We start from the raw sequence: 23792 nt of genomic DNA on the forward strand, positions 1-23792 counted from the left end.
GGGCCACCTTATCATGTTGCGGTGAGGAACAGTGACCGTACCCTTACTTCTCCGGTTCCTGGAATTGTAACAGCACCATCGTCTTCGAAACAACCTACATTCGACACCACTCGATCAAGCACTCGGACGTCTTGGCTGCCGTTCAGTGCGTTCAGGATGGCCGATACGATACGAGACGCCTCGATGGGCCCCGAGCTAGGAAGCGGTCAAGAAAGCAGCGTCCAAGCAGACGCCGTTCCATTATCCTATCTGCCACGCATTCGGATCTGTATTTTGCAGCAATCTCTTCCTCCTCCCATCTCAAAAGGAATCGATGAGCTAGTTCGGCACCATATTCGACCAGATGTGCTCTACCTTCATCGGGGCAACTCGCCCCTACCCGCCAATGGCCTTCCAAACCACAACGGAGGCCGCACCTCATCCTCTGCGCCTGTCTGGGACTGGAACCTTCAATTCACCGAATTTACCGCAATAGATCCCTTGACATGGACTTCTTCCACCTCATTCTCTAACTTCGCCTCCTCCTCCGATGCTTCACGCTCACAGCCAGTCAATGCACCTTTCATCATCAACATTACCTACCATCCTGCCTCCCCGCATCACGCCTACCGAGCTCTCGGGCACATTCTTGGTGTCAGCAAGGACATCCTCTCCCTAATCTCAAGCTCTATCTCTGAACCTACGCCGCTACACCCTAATCTGTTCCCCCAAAACCACAGCTCAGGATACTACCTCTCGCCCTCAATTGCCAACAACAAATTGAACATCACGCAGAAATCCGACTATGAGACAATCGGCACCATGATCGACTGTTCCCGAAATGGAGTCCTCAACGTCCGTTCCAATAAATATCTCCTCCGCACTCTCGCTCTTCTTGGGTATAACATGCTCCAGCTCTACACCGAGGACACGTACGAGATCGACGGAGAACCTTTCTTCGGTTACCTGCGTGGTGGATACACCCACACCGAGCTGCGAGAGATTGACGACTATGCGGCTATGTTGGGAGTTGAAGTCATTCCGTGTATCCAAACTTTAGGACATTTGGGTCAGATGTTGCAATGGCCCAGATATCTGGCGTTGAGAGATACAGCAGAAGTGTTGCTTCCGGAGTGGGGAGAGACTTATGTTATGTTGGAGAAGATGATTCGTGCTGCCACATCGCCTTTCCGCAGCAAGAAGATTCATTTAGGGATGGATGAGACTCATGGACTCTCCCAGGGGAGGTATTACTCGATTTTTGGTCATGCGAACAACAAACCAAGCAGCCAAGTGTTTGTCGAGCATTTGGAAAAGGTGAATGACATATGTAAGGGTATGGGGTTAGAGCCGATGATTTGGAGCGATATGCTCTTCTGCCTATCAGCGAGGAATAATAGTTTAGTGGGGTACTACGATTCGGAGCAACCCTTGGATGTGAAGGAGCAAGGTTTGCCGGGTGGGATAGATCTGGTTTATTGGGATTATTACCATACGAGTGTGCAGAGCTATGAAGGTAGGATAAGGAATCATGAACAGTTGAGGGGTGCAAGTCCTTGGTTAGCTGCTGGAAGCTGGACTTGGTCCAGGTTTTGGACTGCTTTGCCGTTTACATTTCAGACTATTGCGGTAAATTTGACGGCTGCGAAGAGGAGTGTAGGGGTGAAACATGTATTTTTGACGATTTGGGGAGATGAAGGAAATGAAGTGGATTTGTGGAGTTCGTTGCCTGCTTGGGTGTACTATGCTGATCACTGCTACACAACGACCTCCTCTGTGGAGGGTGGAGAAAGGGGGTTGGAAGTGGGGATGGTGAAGGCCAAGTTTGATGCAATAGTGGGTGCGAATTGGGACGACTTTATCCAAGCTTCTTCTATCGACGATACGAGTAAGGATGGGAATAAGTTTGCGGAGGACGATAAGATTCATTTTGCTCCCAACACGAGCAAGTGGATGCTTTGGAGCGATCCGGTGCATAGCTTCGCGGAGCCAACATTGGTTGCAAGTGGGTTCGATGCTGAATCGCACTACGCCGGCCTAGCTGAAACGTTAGGGGAACGGGTGGAGGGTGTGACTCTGTCGAACCCGCTTCAGCACCACAATACACTTGTTGTCCGATCCACACAGGGCAAAGAGGAAAAGAAAGGACTCTTTGGTGCAGCTGCTTCGCTTCTTTCCTCCGTTACAGGCACAAGCGAGGGTGGGGGGATGAAAACAATTCGAATTTTAGCGGATCACCCGTTCAACGCTCGACTCGAACTTGCTCGGCTACTCGCCCGGACTCTCTCGTTGAAGGCAAATCTGAGGCAGAGGTTGCATCAGGCGTATGTATCGAGAAATTGGCCTCAGCTGCAACAGTTGAATCGGAGGACGGGGAGGTGTGCGGACGCAGCGAGAAAGTTGTGGAGATACCATAGGGAGGTTTGGATGTCGATGTATAAGCCTCATGGTTGGGAGACGTTGGAGTTGCGGTATGGCGGGTTGGTGGCGCGGTTGGAGACGCTGCATCGGAGAGTTGGGGCGTTTTTGGAGCATGTGTTGCGGCCGACGACGTTGGGTGGCGGGTTAGTGGGAGAGGAGGAAGGGGATGGGGAGGAGGAGGATGTGGTACGGGCGAGTGGGAGGAGGGCTGATGTGTTTTTGCCCGTTCCGTCAAGTTTTGATGAGGACGCAGGGGAAAGTGGAAGAAGTTCTTTGGATCCAGAACAGAGTCAAGAAGGGGAAAGCAGGGGTGATAGTGGAGAAGATGGGAGTGAAGACGATGATGATTCGATGAGATCAAGGAGAAGGAGGGAGAATAAATGGGGTTGGCAAGAGAAAGTGACTTCTTTACCAGAGTTGGAAAAGCCGTTGCATTTGGTATATGGTAGTCCGGAACAGTTGTTGGATTATCATCGTGTTTCGAGGCCTACGTATTGTTGATCCCTCGCACACACATTCGCACTTTCATTTCTGTTATCCTTGGGAAACGGCATTTGCATTGCATTCGAAGACCACTTCGAATCTCGGCGACGCTGAATAACAGGCTGGTTGTGCACAACATGCTGTGTTTGCAGCAGCTTCCTGAACAAGAGAGTGTCGTGCTTAGGCAATGAAAGGGAACATGGCCTTCCTCTTCGGGTACTCCTTACCGAACTCCTTCTTATAATTTTTATGTTTCTTCACCGCCCATACCCACATTTGTCCCGTGCTCACCGCCGCAAACAAAGCACTTGCCGGGTTCAGCGTCAACGCTGTAAAGGCTGCCCAAGCTACGAACTCGAAAAAGTAGTTCGGGCACGAAACCAACTCAAACGCGAACCCTCTTGGAATCCTCCTCACCTTCGTACCCGCCGGTCTGAGGTTCTTCAAAATAATGTGCGTGTAGGCATTGCTCAGCTCCGCAAGAACCCAAACTGCGACGGTGGTGAAGATGAACGTGTTGTTATCCTGAATAGTCCCCGCTATAGACGCAGCTGAGAACCAGGGCGAGTAGATGAATGGAGCGAGCAAGAATCCGGAAAGGAACCAATAGTGGGTGGAGTTCTTAAAGATGTTAAACAACGGCATTGTGCCGTTGGAGAATCGATGGACGAAGAGGGTTTCAAGTTCGCGTTTGACGTAGTGGGCAACGGCGAGAGTGAGAGCGACTGTTTGCATTCTGGAAGGGACGTATTCCCGGTGCCAGATTTTGGGACCGAGGTAGTAGAAGAGGGGGTGGATGAAGATGGGACCGGCGTATTCGGTGAGGAAGACGGTTTTCCATCCAATTTGGGGGCCTAGGTCTTTGACGTAGAGGGTTTGACCGGAGGTGATGTTGAGGGAGGATAGGGAGGCATCATCGTCGAGGAGAGGCTTTTTGTCTTCGGTGGTGATGCGTTGACGTTCGGGGGTGAGTTTTCGAGAGGAGGAAGCAACTTGTTTTTTGACTTCGGAAAGAGTGGATTGGGCGGAGGCAAGGTTGATGGTGAGAGGGAAGCCTTTGGAGGCTGACTTGCCCGGAGCGGTGCGTTTCTCGATGGTGATGGTGAAGGCCATCTTTGCGATCACAGTGGGGGAGGAGATAAAGGTGGTGGTGGTGGAGAAGGAAGAAGGAACGAGAGTGGGTTTGGCTTTTGGCTTTGTTTCTTCTTCTTGGATGGCTCAACCGTCGTCGTTGTTGTCGATTCGAGCGTGGCGTAACGCGCTCTCTTTCACTTTTGACGCATTTTTGGGAATGTTGAAGCCGGAATGCCGACTCTGCCCGACTTCCGAGATAGCAGCCAGAATAGTGAGGTTTCGGTAGTAACGTCCACGCCGGACTCGGCCTCGGCAAGGACCTCAAAGACCAGCTGAGTTTTAAACGAGGTTAACGAAGTCGACGTAGGCGTGGACGCTGCCCAAGGCCCTTTTCAATTAGTAGCAGGCAGGCGTTGGAAAAGTCAACGCCTAACTGCTCTTCAAGCATGTTTTTGAGAGGAGTGTAACATATACTGCTTACCAATGATGAGTGGAGTGTGAAAGTATATTGAGAAATGAGCGTGCTTGTGAACTAGATACAGGAGTTGATGCTGATGCACTAGTTACAAGAGGTCCTTGCGGCGGTGATGGTCTTGCTGGCCAATCGACGTCGGCAAGGAACTCCTCGTCCTCGTCCTCGTCCTCGTCAACTTTCAACTTGGTTCCTAACATTTGCAAGCTACCCACTGCGTGAGAGCGATTACAGCTTTTCAGACACAACAGGAGGTAGTGTGCTGAGTGCGAAAGCGGTGACCTGGCTGCTGTTCATGCTGTCGGCAGTGCAGTGCGCTGATGATGGGGTATATGAAGTGAGAGACATACGGGGTAATAGAGACCGAAGGCCGTGAACCTTAACTTTACCGACCCGTGCCTGATCGCGACCACGAGTACTACCATCCGCCAGCTCACGGATCTCACTGTATCAGCCGGTTCCGAGGGCCGCGGGTTGGTGAGCAGCTGAGAATTTTGGCGCTAAGTTACTGATGAGTCATTTTTGAGTGCTATTTACATAAGCATATATATATGTGCATGCTTGGTGGTTACCTTCAGCCTGTGCCCATCTATGACTAGTTCACCCCTCACATTGCTCCTAAGTTGTCATGGTAACGCCTATGCATCCCACATGCGTAGCCACCGACGTCTGGTTTCGTCTGGTTTCGTATCATCAATGGTTATTTGCCCTCCGCGGACCCCGTAGGCTCTGTTTGGTTCCGACGCGTCTCCAACCATTGTTACGTTTCCCTCAACTTGAGCACATGCTTATAAATCGCACAGACGCGTCACTTGGAATTTTTAATCTTTTTTTTTTTTTTTTTTTTTTTTTTTTTTTTTTCAAATTGCTCAACCCAAAAATCGAGTTGGTCTTTGACAAAGTTGTTGCTTCCGAACCACCAACATCATCTTCACCTCTCCGACGTACTCGCTTACGAGTTTGTCGTTGGTCGTAGGTAAGTAACCGAAACTTCTCTAATTTCTCTGTGTTGAGAAGAAAAAGCTGACGTTCAGGGTTCAGCAAGGAGGATTTGTCCACACCACCCAGACCCAGACACCATCGACACAGACCAAGGTCGGCCATCCAAGCGACATTGATTGGATTTACAATGTCAACCGACAACAGGCAGACGACATCTGAAGTGGAGGCCAACTTCCTCCGCTGGTTCCGCCAATCCGGAGGGACCCTCGACCAACGATGCCGTATCCAACCCATCCCTGGCATGGGCAGAGGCATGGTCGCCACATCCCCCATTAAAGCAGGCGACACCATTTTTGTGATCCCTCGTCACGTATTGCTCAATCTTGCTACATCAACTCTCGCTCAACGATGCACAGAAGCTGAAGCCTCCACTTCCTCCTCAAGTAGCTCCTCTTCGGATGCGCTGACTTGGAAGCAGATCAGCAAAATGGGCTGGCTACCTCTCATATTGGCCATGATGTACGAGCGTAGAAGAGCCGCCAAACTCTTCTCCGCATCAACGTCGAGATCAAGTGCTGAAGACGGAGATGTGTCGATGGAGAACCTTGAAGCAGCACCATCGAATAACATCGCTCAGGTCGAAGGCACCGATGAGGAGGGCGCAGCATACCGCGAAGCTCCACGACAGTTTGGTGAGCAAAATTGGGGAGCGTACTTTGAAATCATGCCAACAGAGTTCAGCACGCCGATGTTCTGGCAAGAAGCAGATCTGAAACATTTGGCAGGCACTTCGATCGCGGATAAGATCGCGAGAGATGAGGCTGAGGCGGATTACCACATTAAGGCGCTTCCCTACATTCAATCGCTACCAGATGTGTTCCTGGATGGCGTCGAGAGTGAGGAGCAGCGTGATGCAGAGGTTCGGGAATGGTACCCGCTCGAGACATACCACATTATGGGATCGAGGATTTTGAGTCGCAGCTTTCACGTCAAGAGTCGGAAGAAAGGATTGGAAGGGAAGACGGTTGATATGGACGATCTGGACGATGATGAGGACGAGGAGGTTGATGAGTCCGAAGCGGAAGTGCTGGAAGATGAGGGTGAGGCCGATGCAGCAGAGGCCAGGACGGATGATGAAGCGGACGAAAGCAAACAAGATGATGGAGAAGTGGATGAGACCAAAGACGACGGCAACGAATCAGACGAAAGCGATGATGATGATGATGATGATGACGACGAAGAAGAGCAAGAGCAAGAAAACGTGATCGATATCTCGATGACTCCCATGGCAGACATGCTCAACGCGCGATTCGAATCCGATAATGCCCGACTTTTCTACAAGTCGCACGTCCTCGAGATGCGAGCTACCAAACCCATCTCTGCCGGTGAACAGATCTTCAACACCTACGCCGACCCACCGAACAGCGATCTCCTACGTCGATATGGTCACGTTGACGAACCCAACGGAAGCGATGTAGTCGAACTCGATGCGAAACTCATCCTCCAAGCTACCTTCTCCCACCTTTCCTCTCTTCTCCCTCGCAATGAAGAAGATCTGAAGAAGGATCTAGAAGAGAGACTGGAATGGGCATGTTCATCCCTCGGCATTGACGAAGTGTTCATCCTTAACTACCTCTTCACACCGTCTAAAAAGCCGCCACACAGAGCAGAGCCCGAGAAACCGAGCCCAAAAGAACTCAAAGCAGCAGCCACTGGCGGCGGAATCTCCGAAGAGATGATCGCTCTCGCCCGCGTCCTTACTCAGTCAAGGGAGACGTTCGAGAAGGCGAAAGCGAAAGGAAAAGGTCCGAGTGCGAGAGTGGAAGCGCAAGAAGAACACTCTTTGGAAGGAGGCAAGACTGTGCGTGTCTCTGTCAGTGAGATTATGATGAATGCGATCGATCTCAGGCTGAGAGATTATCCAAATGGTGGTTCGGTCGAGGAGGAAGAAGCAAAGTTGTACGGAAGCCGGAAGGGTGAGGTGAGTGGAGAGAATGAGAGAAGGGCACTGGTGGTGAGGTTGGGAGAAAAGAGGGTGTTGATGGATCAGAAGAGAGTGCTCAAGTACGTGTTGGAGAGGTTGAAGGAGGCAGAAGCAGAGAATGCGAAGAAGAAAAAGGATCTCAAGGACGCAGGCAAACGTAAAGGAGGAAGCTCGAATGGGAAACCTCGCAACAGCGGTAGTGACAAGAAGAAGCAGCGTCGCTGATTCTCACAATCAGTACCACCTCATACATATGATATCCAGATGATCCTAGCAATAGACGTAGAATCTGCAGCTTGGTGAACGACTCGTGGAAGATGCCATCGAATAGATCGGGACTTTGTCGGGATGCGAATCGTAGATGGAGGTCAGATATTGGCGTCGCTTCGGCAAACCCAAATTTGAAATGCGGCAGCTCCCGCAACGATTTTTGTTGCTAAAATCCGGCTCGCTTCGCTTAGAAAAATCGAGAGAAAAGAGCGGAAACAGCAACAGTTTGCAGCAGCAGGGTCTAGCACGCCAAGGCAACCGCTCACATGGCCCAGGCGCTGTCGAATTAAAAACTTTATACCCGGGTTAAGCTTTTCTATCGCATTGAATATTGTTTCCCCGCAGTTGAGCGCTCATGCTGGACATCACACCACATCACATTCCGCTTCGTCTCCATACAGTCTTCGTTCCCGCTCGTACGAACACAAGCAAGACCCTCATACGGCCGTCTTTGGACATTCCCCACATTCGCTTCTGCCAACGGCCCGACAACTGAACAATGAGCAAAGCGGAGTACGTAGGACATGGCCTTGACCCCCTTTTTACCATAATTTAGAGTAGGTCCCGTTGATACTCGGCCTCTTGCATCTCTTTCCTCTTCTTCCGCTTCTCCATTCGAGCGCCTGGTGAACGGTTGCTTTAGATCCTGAGAGACGAGGTGGGGAGATGATGTCAGGAATAAAGGGGAAAGGTAACACGGCATCGTGTGATCTTCCGACGGGCTTTCGTTGCTGCTTGGTCGATTCGGCTAGACCATGTAGAAGGAGCAAAGAGAGATGAAGCGCTGGCGCAAGTGTCGGAGCAAAAGCCAAGCCAAGCGCTTCTACTGTAATCTGGTCGGATTTTTCGAGATTACGGCCACGCACCTCCATCACCCTTTTTCTCAGCCTTTACTTATACTCAGCATTCTCGAGTGGCGCTTGAATTGTAGGCTGTGCCAAAGACCTATTCTAGATCTCGCTTCTTGTGATTAAGAGTGACTATGGAGGCCGAGAGAAAGGTTCGTTCGATGGTCTGCAACAAAAGTCCTACTCTAACTGGAGATGAGGGGATCGAGCAGTCTTTTTACCCCGCAATCAGAAACACTAAGCGAGGTATAGGCTGAAGAACAAAAAGAAATCCGAAAAATGAAGAGAGGAGCTCAAAGCTACGTAGCTCGGTCAATTTGCCTCTCAAAAAGAGAAACACAGACACACACAGATCCCACGCCTAATGCACCTACACTTGAACTGCAAGATGACTGACTGTGCAGTGCCCCTTCAGCCACCCTTCACCCTCCGTTGTTCTCTATGGTAAGCGAAGGGGCACGTGACCAACACACATCACTCCATTTTGTCACAACACCTTAACCTGTCCTGCTTGCTCTCCTCTCTTTCTTCTTCTCCATCACCTTCCCTGCCTTTGCACTCACCTCCAGGCTGCACTTTGTCAAGGTTGGTGTTGCACTCAATGTGTCATGAAGAGAGTCACAAGTGTTGTGCCAGTTCCCACACAGATGAGCTGCATGACACTGTGACTGAGTCCAACACTTTTTCAAGAAAGAAAGGGGTCCAAAAACACAAGATTCAGTCACAGTATTGGCTTGTTTGCTTGCTTCTCTCAGGGTCTGGAGGAGCAGGAGCAGTGTCGCAGGCGACACTATACATACATATATATACATACATTCACTTCGTCACAGTGAAAGAGTGGGAGTTCATCCACTTTACACTTCAGTTACTTTACCATATGCTCAGTATAGCTTCTCAGTCTCTTTTTCAGTATTGCCATCAGTTGCAATTGCAGGGAATTGCAACTACTCCATGTGTGTGTGTGTGTGTTGTATAACCACTTCTAGATGTTGTTGACCCCTCAATCAACGCTACAACACCTCAACCATAGGCAGCACCTCCACTGTGGTCCTGGCACCACAACCAGTACCATCATACAACTGTCCATGCATAACAAACACTTGTGCAAAGACAGGTGTATCATACAATTCACCAAGTATCCAAGTATTCTGAACGTGCCATGCTACCTCTGAATGGAGTGTTCACAGTGGTCAGCCAAAACCTGTTAGAAGTGTGTCTCCCAACACATCTCATTGAGATTTGCCAGGAGGAGCTCACTTGACACATTTTGCTGATATTTGCTGGAACAAGCTCATCCAGCAGTTTTCGTGTTTCAGGCGCAAGACCCCTGACACCATTTGCCTTGTCATCTATGCAATGCTGCAAGCTTCAAAAGCGCTCAAAGAAGGTCCACAAAAAGCTGCAGCAGCTTATCAATAATCTACATTGCCAGATGGCAAATTATCTAGTGACCTCATCCCACATTGTGGTCATGCCAACGATGGAGGTTTGCACGATGATACAAAGGAAGAATAGGAACTTGCTGTAAGCGGTCATGTGCCTGGAACCCGAAATCTGTGTTAAAGGTCAATTAGGATTGGTCTCGGTGAAATCTCCTGTATGAGCTCTTTACAAGGGGTTTTGCTGGAATAGATTGTAACACTGCTTTCAAACAAGTTCCGACTAACTGCTGTGGACACTCTGTCCAGTGGTAGTGTGGCACAATCAAAGCCCTAAGGAACTTGCTGAGACTACACCAGGGTGTGGTGCAACAGTGTCCATCTTAACACAAGCATCTGTAATGTTGACAGCAGCACAATTGGGTTGGGTTGATTGTTATCTGGACCACAGTGGAAGACTGCCTTTGGTATGAGATTGAGAGAGCTGGACCACAGTAAGAGACTGCCTTCAGTATTGATTGATATCTGGTTTGCAGTGGAGTACTGCCTATGGATGATGTCAAGAAGTGGTGATATGGCACATGTGCTATAGTAGAAGCAATGTCCTGCAATTGCAACTGTTTGACAAGACAACTAAGTATACAATATGGTAAAGATATAGCTAGTTATGTGTAGAGTGGATAAGGATCCACTCCTCTACAATGGTGGAGTGAGTGTAAATATAGACTCTTACAGTGTTGCCTGCAACACTGCTCTTGCCCCTCCTAGGAGGTGTAAGTCCCTCTTGACACTGCTTCTACAGCTTCTACTCCTGGTCCCATATGTGACCTGTCTTGTCCTCACTCCTTCTCCTCCTGCTCTTTGTTGAGGTGACTAAGTGTGACTTCATTGTTGATAGGGGTTGTTCCCACTTCATCCAAGTGGCAAGACACACCCTCCTTCATCTTGCCCCCTTGTAGTTCCTTGCTCTCCTCTGATGACAACACCAACCTTCCTATGCTGAGTTCATTGCTGCTCAGGGGCCTCTCCCCACTTCATCTGGGTGGCAAGCTCTTCTGTGCCTGCCACCATCCATTGCTTGAAGTCACCTGACCCCTATCAACTCAACTGTCTCCTTCTTCGTGGCATGTCTTGTGAGATCAGTGTGAGTAGCACCCTTTGTTTGGTTTCGTTGAGATCTGTCATAAGGTCTTGATTCCACTGATCCTGCCAAACTCTGTCAGAACCCACTACTCACCCGATTCCGCGATTTGTGTGCATGGCACCTCTTCCTTCTGTGCCTCTGGTCCTATGACACTTGCACCAAAACACCCACTGGAGGCTGCTGGGCTGGGGACACTGCAACTTCATCAACTGTTTGCTGATTGATTGCCACAATGTTGCTCATGATCCATGCTATCTGCACAAATGTGGGTGGCCAACAGTGCTTCTTATACAATCAGAAGCATATACATTGAAGACCTGCTCTCAGTGTGGCAAACTCAACCAAAGACTAGGTGTTAGCAAACATTTCTGATGCTTAACCTGCTTCTACTCAGCAGATTGTGACCACAATGGTGCTTTCAATATGCCTATCAAGGCTATCCATATGACTCCTTTATTTTCTCAGATGTAGCATTGCATAGCATTATCATGGACCTTGGGAAGTGGGTCCTGCCCCCCACTGGGGGTTAAGTGCGGGGCAGACATGTTTGGTGTGTCTGATCTGAATCTCTGCGAAAATGCCATTCTGCAATCTAATCTTTAGTCTCTCCCTCATCTCCCCTCGTAGACTGCGGTGGAGAGCATCGAAAGATGCGACATTCCCCCGCATTTCTTTGACGGAACGTCTCAGAATATATAGTCGCAATCCATTCGTCGGTCCTTCCTACAATCGGGCCTCCTTTGCTGCCCGCCACTCTTCACCCAGTTCCGACAGCGAACAACTTTCTTATCGTCACTATCACCAACTCTGTCATCACAAGGTGCTAAGATTTACGCCACCGACTTAGCCTTCTCACGCCATCAGAAGCGATCTTCGGCACCACCGATCCGCACACTTCATTTAACCTAACCGACTGATCTGCCATTTCAGGATCGCCACCCTTTGCACCTTCCTATAGCCTCATCATCACCACCACCACCACCACCATTACCATTACCATCACCATCACCATCACCATCACCATCACCATCACCATCACCATCATCGGGACGATCCGTCACAATGTCTTCAACCAACAACGCAACAAATACAGCCGCTGAGGCTTCCACCTGCGCTGCTGCGGGCGGCGCTGGTGCAGCACGCTCGCGCAAGAAAATGTACAAGAACTGCGACCGTTGTCGACAAGCCAAACGTGCCTGTTCCGCTCAGTACGTTTCCATTGCGGAAGCGTTAGCGAGCAAGGTGGCATGCACTAACTGCAAGAAGAAAGGCCAGGTTTGCACCTTTAACAGCTTGATCAACTCATTTGGCGGAATTCCACTGGGTGGGTTGACTGGGGCGGCGTTTGCTGAGAGCTTGCAGTCTCAACTACCCGCAATAATGGCGGACGAAAGTATGGTGGCGGCCATGGAAGAGAGTAGTAAAGGCGCGAAAAGAAGAAGGGAGAGTGTAGCGGAAAGTATCGGTAATGTCGATGCCGTATTTGAGGTCCTCGACAACACCTCCCAAGCAGGTGGTGAAGAGGGAGAGGAGAGGGACAGTAAGAGAAGTAAGCAGAGCAACACCACAGCGACAACAACGTTTGCTGACTTTGCCGACTTCGATCACGCCACCACTTCCAGCTATGCTAGCCGTGCTGGGCCACTAGTACGAAGTCGAGCGCAGTCACCTTTTACTGCAAATGGCACTTCGCCTTTTGACGTTCTCGGTTTCGACATTTGGAACACAGCCCCTTCCGTCCGCCTCGCCCAATCATCAGATCGATTTCACCTCAACACCGATCTTTTGAATGTATACGAAGGAGCCGCAGAATCCGCTTTCAGAGTTTGGGTCACCGATGCAACCACGCCTTACCTCCTCTGCTCTTCTGCCCTCTGCTCTTCCTTCTCTCCGCCTTCTTCTTCTGCGGCTATGGCCCTCAACAAAAAGGTGTGCTTGCTCGACCACGCCTCCAAACGCATCTTCAAACCTGACAACGCCAATCGCAATGTCGAGAAGCGCGTTTCGGAAGCATATCACGCTGTACTCCTCGCTTATGCTGCCCAATGGCCAAGACACCGAAGCGAAGAGGCTGGCGGTGGATGGAGGCCGGACGAAGCAAGGATCCGGTTATCGCTGTGGAAACAGGCCAGAGACAAACTCATGGATGCTGCCGATGCGTGGAGCTTTAGAATCGTCTTTGCGCTGATATTGTTCGCTTGGACGGAAAAGCCGAGGGAAGTGCCCGACAATGAAGCTTTTCCTCGGGATGATCCGAGTCATGATCATCCTTCTCAGCTACACGTTCCTTCGCTGGATGAGAACTCGGCGCTGGACTCCAGCTCATGGCAGATCCCTGCAGAGGCGAGTACCATGATGTTGGCCACTGCTATGCGCAAGCTCAAAGCTTTCCGTCTCAAGATCCAACAGCTCAGGCGGAAAGGCATCGATCTCTGGTCAACTCAAGAACCCGGCCTGGATCCCACCCAGGTTGCTCACCGCCGAGCTGAAGCAACACTACTGGAGAACACCTACCACAATCTCTACTGGTTCGGGTGTATGATGGATACCGAACTCTCCGTTCTCCGCAAATACGACGCTGTCATTGGCGATGAAGATGCAGAGCTCACCGACCAACTCCTCTCCACCCAACCCTCTGCATCCGAAACAGACAGCTTCCTTACCTCGGGCAGCACCCGCAAAAAACCGCTCCGCAAGATCTGGGACGAAGTAATTCCCGCAAACAGCAAATCAAACATGCACACCTTTGCCAAATCTTGGCCATGCTCTGAAGAAGAAGCCAAACGCACCCTTGCCTACGCCACCCCTATCAAGGTCCTGCTCTTCCGCCACGTAGGTCGTCTGCAATCGAGCTATTGGCGTCAAGCCCCCGCCGAACAGATCGAGAGACAGATCACCCACGTGTTGTCCGTGGTTCGACACTGGGATGAAACCTTCGCTCCCTTTTTCGCTTCTTGTATCGCACACCATTCCGAACTTCCGCCCTCCATTCAATCTTGGCACGTGATCACCGCTACGAAGTGGAACCTTGCTGCAATCCTCCTCGTCGAGCTCGTCTCTACTATGGACCGTTCCGCTTCGGACCCGTTTAACAACACCGATCAAGTCTTCGCTTCGCTCCGTAGCAAGGTATGCAACCAAACCGCCGCGCTGATCTATGCTATTCAGCATTCGAGTTTGGCGAGTAGTATGGCCAAAGCTGGCAGTCCGAGTTCGTTCGACTTTATCGAAGCTACCAACAGCACTATCTTGCATAGTGATCCGTGGCCGGAAATTTCAGTTCATGGATTCGCCTGTGTTGCAAAAAGCGAGATCAAGGCATTTGCGGGATGGGCGAGGGAAGGAAGGTGGGAAGAGGTCAAAAGTGCGGAGGAGAGGGTGGAGAAGTGTATCTGGGCGTTGGAACAGTTGAGCAATCGAAGTATTATGGCGGTGGATGCAAGTGTGGAGGTTAGGAAGTTGTTGGATCTACATTCGCCACTGAAGCAGCAGCAACAACGCTGCGAGCAGGAGGTGGCAGAGGTAGGACTGGGCAGGAAGAACGCTAGTGCGATCGAATCTTTCCTTGCCGATGCTTCTACTTGTCATCAGGGAGGAGCGGAGGGACAGGTGTCAGTATTGCCCGACGATGTGTGGCAATCTTGCTGGCAGATTCTCAACGAAGGTGGTGCTGCCGCTGATAGTGGTGCGAATCTCAGCGTCCCAGTGCCAACACAGCAACAAACGTACACACCCAGCGGAGGAGGAATGCAACCATTCTGGACAGACCTCGATCTGGATCCGACCTCTTCTCCCCACCCTTGCAACAATGCGAATGCGAATCAGGGGTTTTTTCTAACTCCTACAACGCTGCCTCCTAAACATGCCAGTTCAGAGGTTTCGGACGCAAGTTCAAGTAGAGCCTCTTCCAACCATTCTCTTTCTCCACCGCTGACGACGGCTACGTTGGGATCACTTGATTACGGGAGTTCGGTTGAGTTTACCCCTCCTAGTCTCGGTGGGATGGGGATGAAGGAGGGAGGAGGAGGGGAAGAGTTTCAGCTGCCTGATTTGAGTCCTTTCCAGTTTCGTGTAGCCTAAGGTTCTACAGCACGCGCGTAAACTGTCCCATAATTTTACATGTCACCATACATCACTCTAATGCTCAATAGCTATAAGTTGTATTGCCACACTGTCTCATATCATCTGAAAGCCCTGCTTCTTCTCTCCAAGACTGTGTAATTGATATTGACATTGACTAAAAAAATTGTGCTATGAAGAAGAGCTGAAATTTTTTTTATTGTGGGACAGTTTATGGAGCATGCTCCCAAATAGTGACACCACTCCATTCCTGACCTTGTGAGCTTTTGACTACAATGAAACTTGCAATGTAACTTGGTGGGCACCTTCATACACATTGAAAGTAGTGATGTGGAAAGTTTCAGCTCAATCAGATGACTGTGAGCAATCTGGCAGCACTTCCAGTCTGACACCATCATATCTATACCATCATGCCAAAAACCATCCCAGAGAGGTGCCAATTGGCACTCTTTCACATCCAAAATGGGGAATCTATCTGTTCAGTTGCAGAACAACTTGGTATGAGCAAGTCTACTGTGAATCACATCAGCAAAAGTACCTCTGCTGATGTTCCAAAGTCAAAGGGGGGCCAGCTGAGAAAACTCCAGCCTCATCATGTTTGCTTCCTGGATCACTATTTTGAGCTCAATTCAACCTCCACAGTCAGGAAAGCATGTCATGCACTGCAGGAGATGTTTCAAATCAAAGCATGCCCAACTGCACTTCATTACTGTCATTACAAAGCATGAAGGTTAGTGAAAAAACCAAAGCTACTCAAGAGACATTACAAAGCCCATTTCAAATTTGCTAATGAGCACAAGGACATGACTGTTGAGGATTGGAAGAATGTGGTATGGTCTGATGAGATGAAGATCAACTTCTTTGGACTGGATGGTAAGCAGTTCTGTTGGATTAAGAATGCCAGCTTCAACAGCAAGCTTGTCAGGCTGATGGTCAAGTTTGGCAGCAGCTCCATCATGATCTGGGGCTGTATGATGTGGGAAGGGGTGGTGTCAGGGGTCTCGCGCCTGAAACCCAGGTCGGTCTGTCGAGATACTCGGTGACTATCAAACTGTGCAACAGCTATTGTCTCGGTATCGGTTGTCATGGGCCTGGATGCTCAAGAAGCAGGAGGGTCATGGGTTCATATGGAAGGAGCACAGGTATCGAAGATCTAGTCGATACCAGTAGAGAGCATGGTCGTAGTGCAGTCTCCATGGAGACCATGGACTCCTATGGACTCACATGCAAAGGAGGACTGGGCCCATATGCAAGGAGGGCCAGGCACAGCCACGAGGAGGACCAAGCTCAAGGAGCAGGCACAGCCACGAAGAGGACCAAGCTCAAGGAGCATGCAGATGGTTACCACTCAGGGGCTCGAGAGACAAGAGCCAAAGGAACTGTCACTGATCAAAGGAGGAGGAGCAGTGTCGAAGGAGTCGACACCAGGTCATGAGGAGGAGGAGCAGTGTCGAAGGGTTGACATCAGGTCATGAGGAGGAGGAGCAGTGTCGAAGGAGTCGACACAGCTCAAGAGGCACAGGGGTGCCAAGCAGGAGAGGCCCCTGAGCAGTACTCGATGAAGAAGGTACTCTCTGGAGAGAGAGCAGGAGCAGCATCACTGGCGATGCTGAGAAGAGGTATATAACCATGCTTTCTCATCATCAATAGGTCGAGTGGATCCTCATCCACTCTACTCACCATATAACTAGTTATCACTTCAGCATAAGTATACATTAGTTTCAGTCAGCATAGCAGCAATCTATCAAGGTTGCTCCTCATCGTAGTGTGTGTGTTGTATCACCACTACCTGACGTCCAAAGGCGCCCATAGCAGGTTAGCAGTCCAGATCAAGATAGAACCGAAGGCAGTAGTCCACTGCGGTCCGGGGATCACTTCAAGCATCAAGTCAACACACTGGACACTCGTGTTGACGCCACCAACCTTATCACCAACACCATCAACCTCATTACCATCGACATCACCAATCTCATCACCAACACCATCAACCTCATCATCATCAACACTCACACCAGACCTTGGTGTCATCATAACATTGATATTGATCGTGCCGAGCTACCCCTGAATGGAGTGTCCACAGAGGTCAGCCGAAACCTACGATAGTATATACAATGAACACCACCTGTTGTCACTGCACAACTTGATAGTCACTGATACCGAGACAATAGCTGTCGCACAGTTTGATAGTCACCGAGTATCTCGACAGACCGACCTGGGTTTCAGGCGCGAGACCCCTGACATCGGTGACTATCAAGTTGCAAAGTGACAGCAGGTGGCATTCATCATATATACTATTGTAGGTTTTGGCTGACCTCTGTGGACACTCCATTCAGGGGTAGCTCGGCATGATCAATATCAATGCTTCGGTTATGATGACACCAAGGTCTGGTGTTAGTGTTGATGATGATGAGGTTGATGACGTTGGTGATAAGGTTGGTGAGTGTTGCTGATAATGAGGTTGATGGTGTTGGTGATAAGGTTGGTGGCGTCAACACGAGTGTCCAGTGTGTTGACTTGATGCTTGAAGTGATCCCCGGACCGCAGTGGACTACTGCCTTCGGTTCTATCTTGATCTGGACTGCTAACCTGCTATGGGCGCCTTTGGACGTCAGGTAGTGGTGATACAACACACACACTACGATGAGGAGCAACCTTGATAGATTGCTGCTATGCTGACTGAAACTAATGTATACTTATGCTGAAGTGATAACTAGTTATATGGTGAGTAGAGTGGATGAGGATCCACTCGACCTATTGATGATGAGAAAGCATGGTTATATACCTCTTCACAGCATCGCCAGTGATGCTGCTCCTGCTCTCTCTCCAGAGAGTACCTTCTTCATCGATTACTGTTCAGGGGCCTCTCCTGCTTGGCACCCCTGTGCCTCTTGAGCTGTGTCAACTCCTTCGACACTGCTCCTCCTCCTTGCTATCCTGCTGCTTGTTTGGCACCCCTGTGCCTCCTGAATGGTGTTGACTCCTTTGACACTGCTCCTCCTCCTCATGACCTGGTGTCGACTCCTTCGACACTGCTCCTTCTCCTTTGATCAGTGACAGTTCCTTTGGCTCTTGTCTCTCAAGCCCCTGAGTGGTAACCATCTGCATGCTCCTTGAGCTTGGTCCTCTTCGTGGCTGTGCCTGCTCCTTGAGCTTGGTCCTCCTTGTGGCTGTGCTTGGCCCTCCTTTGCATGTGAGTCCATAGGAGTCCATGGTCTCCATGGAGACTGCACTATGACCATGCTCTCTACTGGTATCGACTAGATCTTCGATACCTGTGCTCCTTCCATATGAACCAGTGACCCTCCTGCTTCTTGAGCATCCAGGCCCATGACAGGTGGGAGGTATGCACTTGGTGCTGGGTTCAATAAATTCAGACCAATACATTGGTATCTTGAATGACAAGCTTTTGAAAACAATCTCAGATTTGCAGCTTCAGCATGCATACACTGACATCACCTTTCAGCAAGACAATGACCTGAAACACACATCAAAGAAGACAATAATGTGGTTGGAAAGCAATAGCATTAAGGTTATGCAATGGCTGGTGCAGTTGCCAGACTTAAACCCAATTGAACACCTCTGGCACCATCTCAAAATGCGACTTTCATGGTATAGTACAATTGCAAAGTCCAGGGATGAACTGCTCAAGAGATGTGAAGCTGAATGGACAGCAATCACTCCAGAGACATGTAGGATGCTAATAGAGAGCATGCCAGACCACATCAAGGCAGTTCTGAAGGCCAAAGGAGGGAATATGAAGTACTAAGGTGTTGTCAAGGAGCACTCCATAAACTGTCCCACAATTAAAAAAAAATTGGCTCTTCTTCATAGCACAATTTTTTTAGTCAATGTCAATATCAATTACACAGTCTTGGAGAGAAGAAGCAGGGCTTTCAGATGATATGAGACAGTGTGGCAATACAACTTATAGCTATTGAGCATTAGAGTGATGTATGGTGACATGTAAAATTATGGGACAGTTTATGCGCGTGCTGTATGTACTTTTAGTATTCTGGTGTTTGGTCTTGTTCTCGCAATTCGCAGATCTGCTCTTCTTCCTTCTTTGTGCTTTGAAGCTGGACTTGAGGTCCGCTTCCATACCATGTACCTCCTGGTGGTGACTTCAGAGATCAGGTAGAGTTGGGTCATTCCAACTTCAGTACACAATCTCTAGAGTCAGAGTCAATAGTAGATTTTCCTTTAGAGCAAGGAGCAAGGAGCAAGTATCACAGTTTCAGGGCCAGGGCTAGCTTAGCTTAGGGTTGGGGTTAGGGTTAGGGTTGGCCTCCCTATATCATTCATACTTGAACAGCCATAGTCTCAGATTGTTGAACGGGATGGTGTCGAAAGCGTGTTGCGGGCTTGTGCACAATTTGACAGCACGGTGGGGTGTTGCGTGGCGTTCATTTTGAGTGCCTAATTTCTGCACCTCATGTTTGCGCTTTTTTTTTTAGAGTCATTCTGCCTGTCACAAAATTTCCTCTTCCTCAACGACAGCGCTCCAGACAAAGCTCCTTATCTGCTAGTCTCCCACACATGCTCTTTCAAGCAAGCGAGAACTCATGGAAGCCTAGAGTCGCAGCTTGCTCAGTTCCAGACGTCGACACGGCGTGCGATTGGAGGCTACGATTAGATTCAGTTGAAGATACGTCAAAAAATCTCTAGAGCTTATTCAATTGCTGAAGCCCGCGATTGTTGGAACATATGATTGCCGAGGTTAGCGATTGCCGAGGCTAGCAGTCGCCGGACCTTGTGAAAGAGCTGCTTATTCACGAGCTGACTCAGGGATGCCGGAAGCATGATGTAGTTAACGAAGCAGCTCAGGGAACCTGTAGGAGAAATGGCTGAGGAGCACAGCAGGACAGACACTCAGTTTGCCTAAGAATACTTGATGTTCTCATGGATGATGCGAAGCTATATATATGCACATGTTTGTAGCTCTAGTCCACACGAAGAAAATTAAGCATCGCAATTAGCATACACCTGTTCGAAAGGAGCTTGATCGTAGTCCCAACGTAGTGGTGTCTTTTGCTCTAACAATCTTCAATTGATTCAATTGAAGATTACAAGTCCTATATGCTGATCAGAGCTACCATCAAGCTCTTGTCCACAAGCATATGTCTTCTTGAATGCTTATCATTTTTATCAATGGGATGCTATGTACATAGGCATATATATATACCTGATCATCACCTTCTATACATGCAAGACTGTGGTGGGCCATTCCTCACATTACTCCTGAGTGTCATCTCCTGTGTTACTCCTGAGTGTCATCTCCTGTGTTACTCCTGAGTGTTGCTATGGCAACACTTATGCATCCCACATGCATACCACCTATATGCACTTTACTTCACTGGTGGCTTGCTTGTGCTCTGTGGACCCCATAAACCCTGTTGGAATGCCAACAATTCTTCAACTCCCCCCCTTGACAGCATTGCCAATCCCATCAACTGGGCTAGCCAGGACATTGCCAATCCTTTCAATGGTTTCGTTAAGATATCTGCAACATTGTTAGCTGTCCCAACAAATCTGATTTCTATCTCTCCATCCTGAATGTGACCCCTGATGAAATGATACCTAGTGTCTATGTGCTTCAACTTCCAGTGTTTTGCAGGATCCTTACTCACCTGGATGCATCCCTGGCTGTCTGTGCATAAGACTGGGTGAGCAGTGTCAATCTCCAAGTCCCTGAGAAGGTATGAGAAGAAAAGTGCTTCTCTTGCTGCCTCTGAAGCAGCAACAAACTTGGCCTTCACCACTGATAATGCCACACATTTCTGGATGTGTGATCTCCAGCTGACTGGGCACCCATATACATATGTCATCACTCCTGACATGCTTCTCCACCCATTTGTTGGGTCTGAAGCCCAGTTTGCATTGGTGTATGTGACAATCAGCTGCCCTGAGTGTTCACTTGATCTGTTTCTGAAGATTAGTTTATATTTGCTAGTTTGATTGAGGTATTTTATCAAGTGGATGGCAGCTTTCCATGTGCTGTTGGTCAGGTTTGACATATGCCTTGCCAGTATTCCCACAGTGAATGATATATCAGGCTGTGCAGTGTTTGCTACCCATAATAGTTGTCCCACCAGCTCCTGGTATTGCTTCACCTCTAGTGGATTGCACTTGTCATTTCCTGTGATGCTGGTTATTCCTTGCATTGGTACCCAGGACTTCTGTTCCATCATTTGTAACCATTTACTCACCATCACCTTGATGTAAGCTGTCAAATCAAGTGACATCCTTTTCTGTGCTCTGTCTCACTTGATGCTAATGCCTAAGAACTCTTTCACCAGCCTGTTATCCTCTGTTCCCCATTTAGACATTATTTCCCTTTTGGTGCAATTCACTTCCTCATGACTGGGTGATGCTATGAGCATGTTGTTGACATATGCCATGATGACAGTCATGCTGTTTCTGGTTCCTCTTGATTAAAGGCATGGTGCACTTGGCATGCAGTGAAAACCTATGCTTCACAGATATGAATCCAGCTCTATGTTCCATTCTTGGCCTGATTGCTTCAGTCCATATAGTCCCTTCACCAGCTTTAAGGCCTTTCCAGAGGGGACTTTCATTCCAAATGGCAGTTTCAGGAAAACATCATGGTGTAATGTTGAATTTAGATATGCTTGCTTGACATCAATGCTATCTACTTCCCAGTCTTGCACTGTTGCTATGGCTAGAACTCCTCAGATTGATTGAATAGGTGCCACAGGCACAAACACCTCTGTGTAATTGATGCCTTCCCTTTGTGTGAAGCCTCTTGCCACCAGCCTTGCCTTGAACTTTGTTGGGATTAGATTTGCATCTGTTTTGATCTTTAGGACCCAACATGTGTCAACAGCATGCATGCCCTTGGGGAGGTTGACAATCTCCCATGTGCCCATAACTTTTAATCCATCCAGCTCTTTGCACATCACCTCCTCCCAATGCTTCCTATCTTCTCCCAATAATGCCTCACTGATGGTTGGGTCTAGGTTCCTTCCTTTGTGATCATTTATCGCCATAAGTCCAAAATGGGTACTGTCAGTCCATGTGTTGGTTTTGGTCCCATACTCGATCATCTTTGTGTCAGGGGTCTCGCGCCTCAAACCCAGGTCGGTATGTCGAGATACTCGGTGACTATCAAACTGTGCAACAGCTATTGTCTCAGTATCGGTCTTGATGAGCTAGTCATTCAGTGACTATCAAGTTGTGCAATGGCAGCAGGTGGCATTTGTTGTATATACTATCGTAGGTTTCGGCTGACCTCTGTGGACACTCTGTTCAGGGGTAGCTTGGCACAATCAATATCAATGCATAGGTTATGATGGCACCAAGGTCTGGTGTGAGTGTTGATGATGATGAGGTTGATGGTGTTGGTGATAAGGTTGGTGGCATCAACATGAGTGTCCAGTGTGTTGACTGATGCTTGAGGTGATCCCCAGACTGCAGTGGACTACTGCCTTCAGTTCTATCTATATCTGGACCGCTGACCTGCTATGGGTCGCCTTCGGATGTCAGGTAGTGGTGATACAACACACGCACTACGATGAGGAGCAACCTGTCACAGGGACGGCTGGCCTGCGCAAGAGAGTGTGCCAAATGATCAGTGGCAGCTATGGTAATGTTGCATAACGGAGCAGTATATGAAGGGTGCTCAGAAGATCAACATATGAAGGGTGTGCCAGATTGATCAGAGCCAAAAACCATCGGGGATCAACGAGATTAATCAGGTTGGCAGTGCACATGAATTATGAGATCGATCGAACCCCGGGAATCCAGATCGATCTCATGGGATCAGTTGGAGTCAGCTGGATCAGCATGCTTCAACTAGTCGGCCAATTTGAACAAGTACTCAGAGCTGTGCCAACATCAGAGTCAGCTGGATCAGCATGCCTCAACTAGTTGGCCAATCTGAACAAGTATGCAGAGCTGTGCCAACATCAGAGTCAGTTGGATCAGCATGCCTCAACTAGTTGGCCAATCCGAACAAGTATTCAGAGCTGTGCCGATGTTGGAGTCAGCCAGTTCAGCACACTTCAACTAGTCAGCCAATCTGAACAAGTCGAGATGGAACTGTGCTGGTGTGACCACATGACCAGGGGGTATGGTCACAAGGTTCAAAGGGAATTCACATGATTAAGTCGAAAGGGAGCTGTGCTGAAAGGGGGCATCACACATCAGACAGAAGGAGAGCATGTAGGTGGGAGGGCAGTGTTGCATAACCCTTATGCTGAGCAAATGGTAGGAGTGCAGTATTGAAGGGGTCAGTGCCAGCAGGGCAAGACAATGCCTAACAGGGGACAAAGGCCCCTCAAGAGGAGCAGGATAGGTGTTGAGGGAAAACACTGACTGAATGTATAAATACTCTCATTCTACCATAGCATATGAGTGGAGGGGCATCCACTCTGAACTCAACTTACTTACTCTATACTTACTTGGTTACATATCATCGCAATAGCAGTGCTCTTGCAACGACTCTCAATGTGTGTGTTGTATCACTGTTAGTTGACAACTGTAGGCAGTGTTCCTCACACTAGCAGTCCAGTTCATTACTGTAGGCAGTGTTCTTCAACACCTGTGGTCCAGTCCCTTGCTGTAGGTGGTGTTGCTTGACACCAGCAGTCCAGTCAGTTATTGTAGGCGGTGATTCACACCTGCAGTCCAGTAACTCCCATCCTCTGTAGGCAATTAGCATATCGCAGTCCAGACAATGTCCAAGAGCATTATCAAC

The 23792-nt window shown here is 49.1% G+C and overlaps 5 protein-coding genes across 5 annotated transcripts; 3 read left to right on the forward strand and 2 right to left on the reverse strand.

Moving 5' to 3' along the window:
* Positions 1-183: 183 nt before the first annotated feature.
* Positions 184-2901, forward strand: UHO2_04322 (uncharacterized protein; the record flags this gene model as incomplete). Its single annotated transcript, XM_041555995.1, has 1 exon — positions 184-2901. The coding sequence occupies one exon, from the start codon at positions 184-186 to the stop codon at positions 2899-2901; it is 2718 nt and encodes a 905-aa protein (XP_041411929.1).
* Positions 2902-3063: 162 nt separating this feature from the next.
* UHO2_04323 (uncharacterized protein) lies at positions 3064-3996 on the reverse strand (the record flags this gene model as incomplete). The annotated part of the gene is made up of 1 exon (XM_041555996.1): positions 3064-3996. The coding sequence occupies one exon, from the start codon at positions 3994-3996 to the stop codon at positions 3064-3066; it is 933 nt and encodes a 310-aa protein (XP_041411930.1).
* A 1562-nt stretch (positions 3997-5558) lies between these two features.
* On the forward strand, positions 5559-7580 carry UHO2_04324 (uncharacterized protein; the record flags this gene model as incomplete). Its single annotated transcript, XM_041555997.1, has 1 exon — positions 5559-7580. One exon carries the CDS (start codon positions 5559-5561, stop codon positions 7578-7580), a length of 2022 nt encoding a protein of 673 aa, XP_041411931.1.
* Positions 7581-7941: 361 nt separating this feature from the next.
* On the reverse strand, positions 7942-8328 carry UHO2_04325 (uncharacterized protein; the record flags this gene model as incomplete). The annotated part of the gene is made up of 1 exon (XM_041555998.1): positions 7942-8328. One exon carries the CDS (start codon positions 8326-8328, stop codon positions 7942-7944), a length of 387 nt encoding a protein of 128 aa, XP_041411932.1.
* A 3730-nt stretch (positions 8329-12058) lies between these two features.
* Positions 12059-15076, forward strand: UHO2_04326 (uncharacterized protein; the record flags this gene model as incomplete). Its single annotated transcript, XM_041555999.1, has 1 exon — positions 12059-15076. The coding sequence occupies one exon, from the start codon at positions 12059-12061 to the stop codon at positions 15074-15076; it is 3018 nt and encodes a 1005-aa protein (XP_041411933.1).
* Between the last annotated feature and the right edge of the window lie 8716 nt (positions 15077-23792).

The sequence above is a fragment of the Ustilago hordei genome (genome assembly GCF_900519145.1).
Source record: "Ustilago hordei strain Uho2 genome assembly, contig: UHO2_contig_08, whole genome shotgun sequence".
Taxonomy (NCBI): domain Eukaryota; kingdom Fungi; phylum Basidiomycota; class Ustilaginomycetes; order Ustilaginales; family Ustilaginaceae; genus Ustilago; species Ustilago hordei.